Below are 17,138 nucleotides of genomic sequence, written 5' to 3'. Positions count from 1 at the left end.
ATGGTGGGGTCCTCCTTCTGGTGTACATGCTTAAGGGGCGGCGCGCGCGCGCGCGTGATGTCTAGTCCTTATCACCTATCATAATTACAAGTTATTTCTAAAAAAGAAGAAAATCTAAAACTCCAAAAATAAAAAATATTAAAAATCAGAATTACTAAAAATAGTAATTTTCCTTAAAAATTCGTTTTTGAGTTGAAAGCACACGTTTTCTGACAAAACGGATAGATGTGACCCATTGTGGGTCAATTCACCTCGGATGACCTGTTCAGTAAAGATTGATAGGTTGTGCGTCCTGTAATGATACCCGGATCAAAAGTATGATCAATTTACGGTCCACCTTCTTTTGGCCCAACCATGCTAGGAATGTATCTGTGACACGATCTACATCAGCCATCTTTCAAGGAAAAAAGATTCCTCGTTACGTTAGGTTTTTAGAGTTTTTTTTTTTTTTTTTTGAAGGATGGTCAAATATGACTTCCCTTTTTCTTTTATTATTATTTTTCTTTTTTCTTTCTTTCTTTTAATTTTTTGGCATTTAACTAGCAACTATCATTGAACCCAATTAGTCAGGATAAGGGTTAGATGATGATGATTTCATGAGCAACCATCAGGTCATAGCAATAATTTCAAAGTCATGCATTAATTAGTAGACTTGAATATTTGAATAAAGTTAATTTTCTCACGTTTGAAGCATTGAGTATGTCCCTTGAGTATGTGTTGCACTTACCATCTCATTAGTTGCGGGGTTATTAGATGGTGTTGCGTAATCTATTGTATGTATTTCATTTATCTGTCTTGGGATCTATAATTGTAGCTTTTGACTTCGAGAAAGTAGTATGCATTTTTCATATTTATAAAATTAATTGTATTTCCAGATTTTGTTGCGTCAATGGGTGGGTTAACTGCTTTGGATGTTTCTACTTTATTGAACCAGATTATTGCAATTCAATTTGATTGATCATCGAACCGCAATCTAAGGATATTCTATATCGCTAATTGAAAAATGTTGGCTCCTGAATTTAAGGAATCCCATACCACTTTCTTAAGTTTCCTCCTAGTATTTCTTGTTCTCGGACAATGAATACTTGCTGCATGTGCAAGTTCTGCAAATTCCTTTTGAAGCTTCATTTTCTTTAATAGTTTTTTTTTTTAATTATTATTTAATTTTTACGTGAGAGTAATTTGCACTATATATTAGCAGCTGTATTTTCTGATGGGAATTAGTACATGTTTATGTAATGTGTCACCAGTGTAAATATGATTTATCTATCAGATGGATATAATTCTGAGCTGCTGGTTTTTGATTAACCTGATCCCTGCATGCCAATCTTAGACTTGCTATGGAAACCTATGGTTAAGTATGCCTGAAATACTTGGTGTTGGACAATGTTTGAGTTATCAGCATTGTTATAAGTTTCACTGGCCGGGTATATGGAAACAATATCATTATCGCCAATGGTATCGCTGATAACCAGAAATGTATCACTGACTGAGGGAAACATTGGGGAAACACGAGGAAATGGTGGAATTTCTCAATGAAATTTCAGGAGATTACTAAAATCCACATATTTGCATATTTAGGAATCAAATAATTGAAAAAAAGATGCATATATAGTAAGTTTATCTTTAATGGTGGTCTAAAAGAATGTAACATTGACTCGGGGAAATATTAGAGAAACATGGGGAAAATGGTGGAAATTTTGAATGATGCTTCAGGAGATGCTAAAATAACATATTTGCATATTTAAGAACAAATAATAGTGAAACAAACGTATGTTTACATATTTAGGAATCAAATAATGAGTTTCCCTTTAATGGGGCCTAAAAACATGTATCCTTGACTCAGAGAAACATAGAGGAAATTGTAGATCCATGCAACTAACCTTCTATCAATGCATGCACATACGTACAAACGTACATGCATGATCCATCCATCCATGCATGCACAACACCCAAACACACATATATAAACACACACACACACGCACTCATATCCATCCATCCATCCATCCATGCATGCATGCATGCATATACACACGTACAAACATGCATTTCATCATACAACCATGTGCCCTTTAAAAAATTTTGAAGTGGAAACTTTTTAAATTAACAGATTTTTGGTGATATCGATACATTGGCGACATTATTGGAATTAGTACATGTTTATATAATGTGTTATCATTGTAAATATGATTTGTCTATCAGATGTGTGTAATTCCGAACTGTTGGTTGTTAATTAACCTGATCCCTGCATGTCTTAGACTTGCTGTGGAAAGCCAATGGTTAAATGTGCCTGAAATACTTAATGTTGGACAGTGTTTGAGTTATTGGCATTGCTACAAGTTTCACTAGTTGGGTATACGGAAACAATATCGTTATCGCCAATAATATCACTGATAACCAGATATGTATATTGAGGGAAACATGAGGAAATGATGGAATTTCTCAATGAAACTTTAGGAGATTACTAAAATACACATTTGCATATTTAGAAATCAAATAATTGCAAAAAAGACACATGCATGCATTATAAGTTTCTCTTTAATGGGGGTTTAAAAGCATGTAATGCTGACTTGGAAAAAATAGAGAAACATGGGGCAAATGGTCAAATTTTTGTATGATACTTCAGGAGATGCTAAAATAACACATTTGCATGTGTAAGAATCAAATAATAGCGAAAAAGACGTATGTTTACATATTTAGGAATCAAATAATAAGTTTCCCTTTAATGGGGCCTAAAAACATGTATCGTTGACTTTGGGAAACATAGGGAAAATTCTAGATCTGTCCAACCATCCCTCCATGAATGCACATACATACAAATACACATACATGATCCAGGAAAATTGTAGATCTATCCAACCATCCATCCATGAATGCACATACGTACAAACACACATACATGATCCAATATCCATCCATCCATGCATGCGTGCATACGCACATACACACAAACACACCCCAATCCATCCAACCATCCAACCATCCATCCATGCATGCATGCATATATACACATAAAAGCATGCATTTCATCATACAACCACGTGCCCATAAAAAAAATTGCAGGGAAAACTTTTTTAATAAAACAGTTTTTTTTTTTGGGCAATATCAGCACATTGGTGATATTATCGAAATATCGTTGATACACTGGCGATACAAGCGACGACTGGAATTTACATAGTAAAAAATATTGGTGATGCATTGGTGATATTGATACACTAGTGATACAAGTGACACCTGGAATTTACACAGTCGAAAATATTAGTGATACATTGGCGATATTGATACATCGGTGATACTTAGCGATATATCGCTGATGCCTGGAATTTCCGATGCTACCAGTGTTATTGGTATCACTAGCAGTCTTATCGGTGTCGCTGAGCTGGAGATACAAATAATGTCAGGGACATTATCGATATATCGGGGATACTTTGAACAATGGCGTTGGATACTAATATATCCATTTAAAAAAATCAGCTGGTCATTTTCATATTTCATTAGAAAATATGCTAGAATATGGTGCCATCGAGAAACACAAATGGGACTTCTGTGAGCGAGATATAAATGCTGTGGGGTTGCATATCTGTTTTTTTTTTTTTTCAATTGCAGGGTGGGGGTGGGGGCGTGGTTTTTGAGCCTGCTGTTAAGATGCCCTAATCCAAAATCAGGCTGCATCACTTGTGGTATATATTTTTTTTTCTTCTAATGAACCGTATTTTTCATACACAGCCTGCCTGCAGATTGGGCAGTCAGATCTATCACGGTGAGCCTATAACTCTGAATATAGAGCTTTATCTGTAATGGCTGGGGCTTCTCCCTATGCGTCATAGTTTATTCATTTAATTTACAGGCCATGTGGAACCAATGGGGTATTTGGGATGAAAAGGATTAGCAGATTCCTTCATTTCTGGATGGATAGTAATCTTTTCTTTTTTCCTTGGACCTTTGCATTGAAAGGACATATTCAAAAGAAAGGGAAAGGATAAGAAAGGAAAAATGATATGATTCAATCTCAGACCCATTTGATTGTAGTGGACAACAGCGCGGCTTGAGAATTGACGCTTATTCGAATCCATCTTTGTCAAGCCAGCTCCAAACCAGCGTAGAAAAAAATGACTCGAGAGTTTTCAGCTGATTTCGAGCAGCATGGGAAGAAAGCTGGAGCGCACTAGCATGCCTTGTAGTTTCTTGACTGGATTGAAGTGTCTTGGGCAGGAGAATCACTGAGCGAGACCCCATAGAGGCCTGATTTTGGTTAGGGTGTTTTGGTGTGGGTAAAACCTGACAGATGGCTAGCATTTTGCATGTGTCAGATTGACAATTATTGTGAAAGGCCCCCTTCGTGTCACTCACAATCCCCTTCAGCTTGATGTTATCATATGCCCTTTTCAGTTAGAGTAATTAACTTCTCTTCTATGATCGGTAGTAAGAGGAATTATCCTGAATTTAGAACAATTAACAATTCTCGGAACTCAAATTTTGGTTAGAATTGAACATACCGCTGATATGCAGCAAGAGTGCTAATTGTAAAGCAAATATAATCCTTATCTAAAAAATGGTGAGTTGAACACCCCATTGATTGGGAGGCCTGGTTTTTGGTATAGGCTGTTTTGATGGTGGGCCCAACCTGACGGATGGCCCAGAGCTTGCATGTGTGCCAGATTGGCAATTGGGCTGAAAGGCCCTCCTTGATGTCACTCAAGAGTCTCTTCAGCTTGGTGTCATCACATGCTTTTTTTTCTTTGATCTATAATCAGAGCAATTAACCTGCATGTAGAACAATTATCAGTTCTCAGAATTGGCAATATTTGCTCAGAGTTGAGCACGCCATTGATATGCAGCAAGAATGCTAATTATAAAACAAGCTGAACTCTCTCTCTCTCTCTCTCTCTCTCTCTCTCTCTCTCTCTCTAAAATTAAAAAAAAAAGTAATATATAAAAATAAAATAATAATAATAATATTTTCTCTCTTCTTCAGATATCCTAAGGCGGTTGAGATTTTTGAAGCGATAGCCAAGCATTCGATGAACAACAATCTTCTGAAGTACAGTGTTAAAGGAATTCTCCTCAATGCTGGCCTCTGCCAGCTTTGCAGGGGCGATGTTGTTGCAATAACAAACTCATTAGAGCGATACGAGGTCTATGTCTTGCTCTAGATCAACAAATCAAAAATTTATCTGACATATGGATCGACTTTCTTATACATATGCATCTTGCAAATGCTTGTGCAGGAAATGGATCCGACCTTTTCAGGGACGCGTGAACACAAGTTTTTAGCTGTAAGTTTTGGCATAAATCTCATTCCTTTTTATTTTATGAAAACTATAGGAGAGCTGTGGTGAGGTGTCAGAGCTGTGGTGAGGTATCAACAGTGACCCTCTCATTGCTCACTTTTCTATCAATTGTATCAGTTTGCCTCTCGCAGGACATGGCTGGTTTGAAATGCGGCACCTGGTTGTGCATTTTCTTTAGATCCTTTAGAGTTTGTTTGGGAGGATATAAAATCAGAATTGGTTCCATGACTTGCAGATATCAGTCAACTCTTCCCTCGGGCCTTGCGAAAATGGAAAATTGCATGGAGTGTGATTCCTTTTTTGGTGCTCTCTGCCCTAAGTTTCAGTTGGGATAGGAACAGGAAGGTTCCTAGATCTTGACTGTGATAAGAAAGGGAAGGCCCCTAAATCTGAACTAGGATAAGAAAGGGAAGGTCGATGCTTATCCTAATTGAAATTTGAGTGGGAGTACTTCCTGTCTGCTGCTGCTAAAGGCAGAAACTTCCAAGCATGCCCTCCTCTTAAAATCTAGCCGAAGTATTAAAAAATGTCCTCTTTTGAAGGCTATATAAATATTCGTAAAGCAATTATTGGTCGTTAACAGTAACCACATGACCTGATTAATTATGAAAATGAGTGTTATGTTAATACTGTTTGCTTCCTCATGATTTTGATTCTAGGCTAAACCGGGAAATTTCTATTTATATGGCAGGATTTAGCTGCGGCAATTGATGAAGAAGATGTTGAGAAGTTCACTAGCGTGATCAAGGAGTTCGATAGCATGACCCGGCTGGTAATTTCTGTTCTGTGGGAACTTGTTTCTACTGATTTTAAAAGAAAGCTGCATTCTAATTAGTGGTCTTAGTAGTAACCTTGTGAAATCTGGGGCATGTTTCAAATTTTACTTCTGATGGCGGATCTGATCTGGATGGACATATCATGGATCAGTTGTTTTTTTTTTTTTTTTTTTGTTTTTTTGGCATGATTTTTGTTGCTTACCCACCATAATTTAGTGGTAGAAAAGCTTTGAAAACCTGGGCCAGTTCTGCTTAGGGTCGTAATTTTGTACATCTGGGGCACCTTGTTTGGTGATAATAAACCATTGATCTGATGGGACCCAATGTAGATGGGCCACACCCTAAAATCTCCCAAATTCAAAGATCCTAACTGTTGAGTGTACAAATAGACCTCAAGAAAAAAGAAAAAAAAAAGTCCACATCTAAAGAAGAATGGCTGGAGCTTAAAAGGTCACAATTTCCGATCTACGTGATTCTTGACTTAGGATGAAGCAACAACCAAACCCAAAAATAAAGTTAGAATGTAGATGCCAATCGTAGGATAAAATTTCACCTCCAATTTGCAAAAATACTTGTGGGAATTAATGAGAAAAGAAACAGGAGAATAAATCTTAGGATATCACACCACTAAAAAGGAGATTTAGATAAAATGAGCATCACATGCCACTTTACGGCCTCAGAAACAAATGCGCTGACCAATTTCCTTATTTAACTTAAACAACCATTGTTGCTTGTGAAGCAAGTTTAATTGGAAAAGGTAACTTGAACTACCTTAACTTGAATGTGATGGTAAACTAACTAAAAATATGGACTAACTTGTCAATTATCCAATTCATGCTTGTCTATAGATGAACAGACATGTCTGAACATTGCAGTTGTGTGAACAATACCCACATATGGGTCTATAACTTGATCGGATAACCTTTGTAGCCTGCCAATCTGGTTGAATCACCTGTATGAAGATTTGAACTGCTAAACCATGGGTATCTCCTGCTTGTCACGAAACCACTTTCATGGCCCAATAATTCCTCATTTTACTTTGCTGATTGATCTTATCGGCCTTGCACATGTAGTAGCTTTCTACCATTTCATGCGACCTGTTTTATACCAGATATTATGAGAAATCAAAATTGTATTGTTTACTTTTTTTTTTTTTTTTTTGTGTGCACATGGATGTATGTATATATACATACACCTACATGGCCATACATATGCGCGCATACACATGCACATACATACGGGAAATGTTCCTATAAGGTTGGCCTTACCGTAGCTTATGGTAAGGTCGAGCTCTGTGGACCCTACCATAATTGTCTCAAACATCTAATCCATGCATCCAGTGAATCCCCTCCAGGTGATGAATTGTCCCAAAAACCAGCTGTATCCGAAACTCAGGTGGGCCATACCATCTGGAACAGTGCAAAATCATGCTTAAAACATCTGACATCAATTCATGGGGCCCACCTAAGTTTTGGAATAACTCGAAATTTGGTGGGACTCCTCATCCAAGAGGGACACACAATAGATGAGTCAGATGTTTGATCCACACTTCAGTGAGTCCCCACAAGCAATCAGCAAGGTTTTAATGGGTGGGTGTGGATCAGGCTGAATTTTGGGCTGTAGGCCTAGAAAGTGGGGGTACATCTGATGGATGGGGTGGATGCATGACACACATCATGGTGGGGTCTACACAGCTTGACCTTTCCCCTAAAGTAAGGTTGACCTTATAGGAACACTTTCCTTATATAAATGCACACATACATAATTTTGCTAAGCCTACACAATTCTACATGTAGCTGGCATTTGTAGGACATCCAACCCCTGCATCAGGTGTGTCCCTGTCGGCCTGATCCAACAATCAGGCCTGTCAGCTCATCATGCAGGAAACATTAACATTGCTTGCGTACTGGCTTTTTGACTGTGACACCTGGCCCACCTGTTGAATTGATCAACCTAATTATTGGGCAGGTCATCTCCATGGTGGGATACCACCACTTGATGCACAGGTTATGCCAGGTTTGCATATGTGGCAATGTGTAGAAACACCCTGGCTCAGCAAAGCTAGTATACGAGCCTATACCTTGTGTCTGGGCGTGTCATTTTGTTTGCTGAGTTGCGTATATTTCCACTTTGTATCTGTATGTAGGATGCTTGGAAAACCTCTCTACTCTTGAAAGCGAAGAATGCACTGAAAGCCAAAGAAGAAGAAGAGGATGATCTTACCTAAGTCTTCTCTCTGTCTTTCACTCCATGCTTTCGGTTTGTATTTTACTAATTTGCATCATGATGTGGTGGAACTCTCTTGCCCCTTCTTTCACCTATTAATATGATTGATCATTTGTATCTACCTTGGTTTGGGATATCACTATTTAGATAGATTGGATTCGCTTTCTTGAGTTGTGTCTGAGTTGTGTCCATGGGTTGTCTCTTGAATGGTTGATTTGTGTTGATAATAAACAAGAAACTTTCACCGGAAAAGTGGATGATTTGAATTGTTGCTACAACGGTGACCTTGTGATTGGTCCCACCTTAGCAGGTTAGGTCCTTTCAGGCTACGAGGTTGGATTTGTATGAGATGCTTTGGACCCACACTAGAATTTTCTGCTTCCCAATTGAGTGTGGGTGGTTGGGATTTGTTATTTTAGTAGGGATGGTGGGAGTCCTGAAATCGTACATTGTTCTTGGAACTCAAGATCTATGTTACTATGGATCTGTGGTGACCCCTGAATCTCTTCTCTGCTATATTCCCCTCTTCTATGGATTCCAATGTTATTCCGCAAGTGCTTATTTTGCTTGTTATTATGGCTGTCTTGAGGTTGTGTTTGGATGCAGGATTGAAATGAATTTCGAACTGAATGAATTGTGAATGTTCAGTATGATGGAGAAATATGTGAAGGAGATTTAGAAACTGCTTGCTTCCACCATTAGACTAGTAATTACGATTCCTATCAGGGATGCATCCAAATGCATGCAAAATCCAACGTCGGTGCCCTCAACACCCATCTGATTCCCAGGCGTGGCATGTGGTTTGGTGATTTGGATCTGGGTTCATTTAATTGGCTTCATTGTCGACAGTGATGGCTCAAATTCACATTAGATCAGACACTGGATTGGCGAGCATTGCCTATTGTCTATCATCATTCTAGTTGCTGAGTTATTGTTATTATTTTTTATTTTTTAGTCTGGAAATAGATTATATGTGATGTATGCATGGTTAAAAGACTTTGGCCAGTTGGATCAACTCAACTGGTATTGTTGAACGGGATTGGGTCCTACCGACTCTTTTGAGTCAGTTGGGATGAGTCGCAACAGTATCGTCAAAGTCTTAAAACCATGGTTGTATGGGGATACCATTAGTTAAAGAGCCATGCCACTCATAATATCATTCCCCGGATTATTGACAGTTTTGGGCCTGACTTACCAGGCCGGTCCAAGAATTTTCTTTGTACAAATGGGCATCACGGTCCACTAGTTTTTGCCCTGTACAGTAGATCTCTACCTAGTAGGACGGTCTTGATCGATGTCAGGAAGCATGCAGTAGCTTCAAATCGAAGCTTCGCAAAGATTTTCTTCATGGGTTCCGGTTTTGAAGGGTGTGGCTGCCGCAAGTGAAAGTTCCGGAAAAACCCGGATTTCCAAACATTTTATGACGATTTTCTTCATGGTCACGAAATCCAATTTTCTTCATGGTCATGAAAGTTCCGGAAAAACCCGGACTTTCTTCATGGTCGTGAAATCTCGTTGGAACATAACCAGGAGTCTGGTAACGTCTACGATCCGGATTTGATCGGGTTTCACGTGTTTTTGGTTTGAAGATCTCTTCCACCGCACACTATTCCGACGAAAACGGAGGTTCGATCACTGTCGTAAGGTCTCGAAGTATCATGAAAGTGGGTCCCACAACTTCAAACGACCTTGATCAGACATCACGTCTCCTGCTGTGATCGGGTCTTGAAGGAGACGTCATGCTGGAGGTGTATTTCAGGCTGCATCTTGCGCCTTCTTTGGACGGCTGAGATCATTCTCAACGGATGGTTGAGATCAGACTAAGATGATTTGTGGGAATTTAAGTTTGATTGGGCTTTTAATTTAAAGGAATTAGACAGATATTCTTTCCTACGAACGCTCATCATGCACGCGGGAAGGAGATTTCTATTTTTCGGTTTGTTTGTATGCAAACACGCACATGTGTTGGTTTGTACATGTGCAGAGTTAGGTTTGGTTTGTAAGTTAGATTAATGGTCCTATAGTCCCGTGACCCACCCAACATGTGATATTGGATCGTTATTAATTGATTCCTATCAATCGTCATTGCGTTAATGGCTATAAGAGATTTGGGATTGTATTTAATGGTCGGATTACGTTGGTAATATAGCTCAAGTGGTCCACATAGGTTTTTTGGGTTGTTATTGCATATATGTGTAAGTATTTTCTCAGATCAACGGTTAAATAGTGCTTTTATTAAGCGAGGGTGCATGATGAGGAATGTACATACGACTACTGTATATATTTTGAGTTTTAGAAATTACGGAGTATGTAGGATTCTCCTTGGACGTGGGTGGACTAAGCATAGACATGATCTTTTGTGGATAACAACGACAGTCATTAAATGATTTTCGGCCAGGTGGCCTAATGAATATAATGCAAAATTTGATGGACAATGATTATGGTGAGTTAGGTCTTGAAATTAATAGTATACTGCTTAATTGTACTAGTTAAACATTGTCTGAAGTTTCATCGCGATCATGTTCTTAAAAATAGATTTTGTGAGGTTCATTGTCGGGTATAAACATATACACCCTCAAAAGCTATAGGTAATCAATGATGTATTTTTACCCATTAGAATTTGATTTCAATGATATAAAGTATTCACCTATATAAGAAGATCATAATCTAACTAATGTGAAAATAGTCGATGATCAAGTTTACGTGCTAAAATTATATGCGATTTTCTAAAATTTCAAGTTAGGTTATTTCAGTTGCTACACATATAATTAAATTTTCATGATAACATCTGAGGACTTTCAATACCCTAGTATTGAAAAGTTCGGTGTATAAAAGGGGCCCACTAACTATGTCCATGATTCTAAGTCATCAAATTAAAAATCGGCCAGATCCACAATTCGGGTGTATCACACCAGGAGAATGATGGGAATAGGATTTTCCAACCATACGTTTGTGTGGTGTAAGGATGGTGTGCATCTTTCATCAAAACTGTTAATCAAATGTAATTCACTATCATGAAATGAAGATACAAAAAATAAGACTCCTCTAAAACTTAGGTAGGCCAAACCACATGGACTTAAGAGTTGTAGGTGAAACTTTACATTGTTCCCTTTAGTTTGGCCTATATGAGTTTCTTTGCTAATATTTTGCATGAATAGTTCAAATAAAGATTTCCCCCTTGATATATAGAGTGGATTTACACACAGGATACGGTGGGCACCACAAAGTTTGAAGTGCAGATTATCTATGTTAAGGGCACAATGGTTTCCTGTGCCCTAAAATTCCATTTGGCCACGACATTTATGCTCATGTCAGCACAACAATGAAAAAGAAAAGAGAAAATTAAACAAAAGAACAAACTAATGATTATGAATTTTACATTCCATTACTTCAAAAAAAAAAAAAAAAAAAGACTCATCTTGTTCCTTTGGTCTGACATTCGCCATGCAAGCGATGGGTGGCTTGGATGGTCCCACTGTGATGTTGATGTAAAATCAACCTTGACTGTCAGGTGTGTCCCCTAATGTTATGTGACGAGCCCAAACCTCAGCCCCATCTATGATCTAACTGGACCACATGATTGGAACAATGTATAGGGCAACGCTCGCCCTCCTAACACGGGCCATATCCTATTCGAAGAGATAGCTACGAAAGAGATTTTCATTATGAGATGAAGATTGGTAGGAAAAACGGGCCATATCCTATTCTAAGAAATAATTGTCATTATGAGAGGAAGATGGTTGAGAAAAAGTGATGTAGAGCGGGTCGCGGACACTTTTGTGTCCAAGATGGACCAGAGAAGGCCCAATAGAAGGTAGAAGTCATCAAGACTGTTAGAACCTTAAAACAAATATATCTTGCAAACCGGAATGAGTTACTCGACGTACCATATATGATTTTAAGGTAGGACAAGCTACTTTAGCCAACCAACCTGGCTATGCCAGGTTTCCCATGCCAAATTTGCGAGATTCCATCAGTTCAGCAGTCGAATTCCATGTTTATTTCCGTTTTTACTATTTTTAGTAAGTTTTAGTTTGATTATAACTCTTCATCCGTTGGGCTTTAGGAGTTGTGTCCAATATGAAAATTGCTTAGAATAATTAGGAGAATAACGTGGTTAAGCCACATAGGACACTTATGGCCTGTTTGTTAACGTTGAATTTTTGTACTTAATGTCGAATTTGGAAAATATTCCATGTTTAGTGGTGTTTATTACCGCAGAGGAAGGAAAGCTCTCTACCATTTTATGCCGAAAATTTTATGTGATAGGAGTTTAGCTTAATGGGGAATCAAGAATGCGCTCTGTGGTTATTTTTTTTTTTAATCCAAAATTGTCCTTTGCAACAAAGATTTCTACCTTGCGTTATATACATCCCAACTTTTAACATGGGGCACTTCTCTGAGCCCACCATGATTTATGTGTTAGATCCACACCATCTATCAACTTTTTTATATCATTCTAAAGCATGATCCAAAAAAGATGCACATCCAAAGCTCAAGTCAACCACACCACATAAAGTAGAGGGACTGGAACGACTGACGTTAAAACCTTCCTGATGTCCATCGTGAAGCTTATTTGCCATCAAATCTTTTTATAAGGTCACACAGACCTGGATGAAGGAAAAACACAAAAAATAGCTTGATCAGAGCCTTATGTTGCCCCAAGAAGTTTTCAATGATAGGCACCCAATTCCCATAGTTTCTTGTAGTGTGGCCCACTTAAGCCTTAGATTTACCTTGTTTTTTGTCTTAATTTCTAAAATAATATGAAAAATGAATGGACGGTATGGATAAAACATATATATCATGGTAGACCCCACACAACCCTTAATTGTCCATATTTAGGTAGATCTTGGTGGGGTGGTACGCAACTCCCTCTCAGATTTGAGGTGCGAATTATGTGCAAATGCCTTTCGCAAGAAGTTCTTGCACTGGAATCTTAAGTGGAGCCCACCGTTATATTTGTGATAAATCTAATCTGTCCATCTGTGTTTTATATAATTTTAGGACTTGAGACAAAAATGAGGAGAATACAAGACTTAAGTGGGTCGCACTAAAGGAAAAGATGGGTAGGAAAATTCTTAACGTTGAAACCTCCTCAGGGTTGAAAGTGATGTTTACATGCCATCAATACCGTTCATACTGTCATTCCTAGTGAGATGAACTCAAACCACAAATATTAGCATAATTGAAAACTTCTGTGGCCCTACGAATATTTTAATTATGGACGTCCAATCCTTACATTTTCGGCCTATTTGAGTATTAGATAAGGCTCATTTTTAGCACCATGTCCTAAAATGATCTCACAAAATGGATGGACGTGGTGGATTTCACACAAACATCACGGTGGGCCCCACCTAGATTTCCAGTGGTGGACTTCTTGGGAAGGCTTTCCCATGAAATTCATGAAGTTTTTAAAGGTAGAGATTCAATCACAATTGTTTCATATGAGTAAATGTGTCAAATTAATATATTTCAAATATTTTAGACGTTAGTTAACAAACAAGTTATTCTAGATTCATTATTAGTTTTTCGACTACAGATTCAGATTTCAGATTCAGGCTTTGGATTTCAGATTAACAAACAGGCCCTTACTATAAAAAGTAAATTTACTATAGGAGTTTTAGTTGTAGTTTGATTATGAAACCTCTCCCTTTGTTTAGTATCCCTATTTAAAGGGTTGTGAACTCATTTATTTCATTCATCAATCAAATTACGAATTTTATAGAATTTATTTATATTTTTCTTGCTTTTTTCTTTGTGGATTCGAGAAGTCTCTGTGAGGAGTCCAGAGAAGCATCGTGGATTCGGAGTAGTTATCCTTGAGGAAGAAGCTCCGTGGTTATCCTTGATGAAGAAGCTCAGTGGATTCGGAGTAGTTATCCTTAAGGAAGACTGTGCTTGACCTCACGTCCTTTAGGATGAGAGGAAGATGGTTGAGAAAAAGGGACCATATCTTATTTTAAGAAATAGCTAAGAAAGAGATATTGTCTTTATGGGATGAAGAAGGCTAAGAGGTGAGAAAGAGATATTATCTTTATGAGATGAAGATGGCCAAGGAATTGAGAGAAAAACGAGGTAAGATGGAGTTAGGGTTTGGTAGGACACAAACCATCTTCTCACTTTCAAATAAAGATTTCCCAATTGAGATGAAGATGGTTGAGAAAAAATAGCTACGAAAGAGATTTTCATTATGAGATGGAGATGGCTAGGAAAAACAGGCCATATAATATTCCAAGAAATAATTCTCATTATGAGACGAAGATGGTTGAGAAAAGGGGACATTCTATTTTAAAGATGGCTAAGAGCTGAGAAAGAGAAATTGTCTTTATGAGATGAAGAAGGCCAAGGAATTGAGAGTAAAACAACGGGAAGATAGATTTAGGGTTTGGTAGGACAAATAATCTTAACACTCTTTTTACATGGTGGGTAAAACAACCAAGTTTTCTGTATAGAGGGGGTCTGGGTTACATGAGGGAGGAGTGATCATCTGTTTTTGCTTTTCACATTGTTTTTCCCTTTCTTACGATAGGTGGCCCTATCTCTTTTTGTTGATCGGGCTGCCCGAATTAATCTATAGCAAGGAAAATCCTTTTGAAAAAAAAAAAAAAACTAAGTTTTTTGTGGCCCACCATGTTGTACATCTGATATCTATTCCGTCCATCATGTTTGATCCTTTACGTTAAGCCTTACGACAAAAAATCAAATAGATTAAAACTCAGGTAGCCTACAATATTGGAAACAATGAAGATGAGATGAAAAATATAGGTTGTTTTTGGGGCCAACATTGTGTGTATCCTTCATCAAACTTGTTCACCAGATGTCATTCACTAGCATCAAGTGAATATATAAAATCAACTTGATCCAAAACTGAGGGCCACATCTGGCTTGGCCCATTTGAGTTTTGCATTCGGTTGAAATTTTGCACATACGAGGACATTAACTGTTGAGAATAATTCAAACTCAACAGTCATAAGGATGTTTGAAATTCCACGATTTACTCTTTGTTTGTTGTAACTAAGTTGGATGTGGTCAAGTCATATGTCAGTAGCTGCTTAAATCTCTCAAGTGTTAGGTGCCTCATCATGTCTATAAAACAGTCTACTACGTGGTGTAAATGTACAACAAAAATTGAATATACTCTGCTATCCTACAATCTAAAGAAAACAGCCCTTATTGCTTATGTGTGTTATTTGTGAAGTTTGTGTTAATCGTGATTGAGTTGCTATTACTCCAACATATTTGGTATCAGAGCCAAGTTCCACAGCGATCTGGAGCAAGGTAAAAGGTAATGGCAACCACAAGTAGCACGGTAAGTGTTAATCAAAATTTTGTTCCCGTTTTCAAAGTAGAAAATTATCCATTTTGGGCTATTAAAATGAGAACGAAATTTATGTCTCACGATTTATGGGAATTGATAGAGACTGGTTTTACAGAGTATAATGATCAAGAAGGAAGGGTGACCACAGCTCAAAAAGCGGAGATGAAAGAAAATAGGAAAAAAGATGCAAAGGCCCTGTCATATATCCAGCAAGCTCTGGATCACACAATCTTCCCAAGAATAATGGGAGCTAAAACATCTAAAGAAGCATGGGACTTGCTTCGAAATGAATTCCAAGGGTCAAGTAAAGTAACACTGTAAGATTACAATTTCTCCATCGTGAATTTGAAACCTTATTGATGAAAAATTCAGAATCGGTTCAAGAATTTTTCACTCGGGTCACCTCAATAGTAAATCAAGCTAGGTCTCTTGGTGAAGACCTATCTGAACAAAAAATTGTTGAAAATGTGCTTCGGAGTCTTAATTCAAAATTTGATTCTATTGTTCCTGCAATAGAGGAATCTAAAGATCTAAGCACTTTGCCTTTAACTCAATTAATGGGATCTCTTCAAGCTTATGAAGAGAGTTACAAAAAGACACAGAAAATTCTGTTGAGCAGGCATTGCAGACAAAACTCAATGCAACTCACCCATTTAAAAAGGGTCATGGTGGTGAAGCTCAGCCAAACCAATCCTTTAAAGGGAAAGGAAAAGGCCACTACAACAACTCTAGAAACTCAAACTCCAATCAAGGTAATTGTAAATCCCCTATTCAATGTTACAAGTGCAAAAAGAAAGGGCATATTGAAAGAGACTGTTGGTATAAAAATAAGGATTCCAATGTACCACATTGTTCAATTTGTAAAAGAATTGAGCATGCTAGAAAAGATTGTTGGTATAAGCCAAAAGATAGGGCAAATTTTCATGAAGAAAAATGTGATGATGAAAAAGCTGATGAAGAAAGCCTGTTTCTTTCATGTTTTACTGCATGTACTGAAAATGTTTGGTATCTAGATAGTGGTTGTAGTAACCATATGAAAGGTGATAAATCATTATTTGTTGAGATGGATGAGACTATTAGGTCTCAAGTACGGATGGGAGATGATAATCAAGTTCAAGTACGAGGTAAGGGAACTATTTCCATAGACACCAAATCTGGTAAGAAGCTTATTCATGATGTTATGTATGCTCCTGGCATTGCTCAAAATTTAATCAGCTTGGGACAATTGATGAAAAGAGGACTTTATGCTATTTTTGATGAAAATAAATGCATGATATTTAATAAGAAAAACAAGGAATTAATAGTTTCAGTTGAAATGACTGATACTAAAATGTTTCCTCTTAAATTTTCTGATCTCACCATCAATGCTTTTAATGTTGAATCTAGTGATGCCTCGGGGCTATGGCATAAACGATATGGCCATCTAAACTTTGGTGGGCTAAATTTACTGCATAAAAGTACAATAGTTGCTGGTTTACCCATGGTGACAAATGATGGAAAGTTGTGTGAAGCATGTGTATA

General features: G+C 37.7%; 1 protein-coding gene across 1 annotated transcript in view; it reads left to right on the top strand.

The window, feature by feature from the left end:
* LOC131253513 (alpha-soluble NSF attachment protein) overlaps positions 1 to 8,461 on the top strand; it is a 32,240-nt gene extending 23,779 nt beyond the window's left edge. Inside the window, exons 6-9 of the mRNA XM_058254537.1 lie at positions 4,979 to 5,138; positions 5,232 to 5,279; positions 5,986 to 6,066; positions 8,217 to 8,461. Coding sequence (XP_058110520.1) covers positions 4,979 to 5,138; positions 5,232 to 5,279; positions 5,986 to 6,066; positions 8,217 to 8,297 — 370 coding nt within the window. The 3' untranslated portion in view covers positions 8,298 to 8,461. The remainder of the gene's footprint in view (positions 1 to 4,978; positions 5,139 to 5,231; positions 5,280 to 5,985; positions 6,067 to 8,216) is intronic.
* The last annotated feature ends 8,677 nt before the right edge of the window (positions 8,462 to 17,138 follow it).

Source organism: Magnolia sinica, chromosome 8, assembly GCF_029962835.1.
Source record: "Magnolia sinica isolate HGM2019 chromosome 8, MsV1, whole genome shotgun sequence".
In the NCBI taxonomy this organism is placed as follows: Eukaryota; Viridiplantae; Streptophyta; class Magnoliopsida; order Magnoliales; family Magnoliaceae; genus Magnolia; species Magnolia sinica.
The sequence above is the reverse complement of the archived record's forward strand: the minus strand, read 5'-3'. Positions and strand labels throughout refer to the sequence as shown.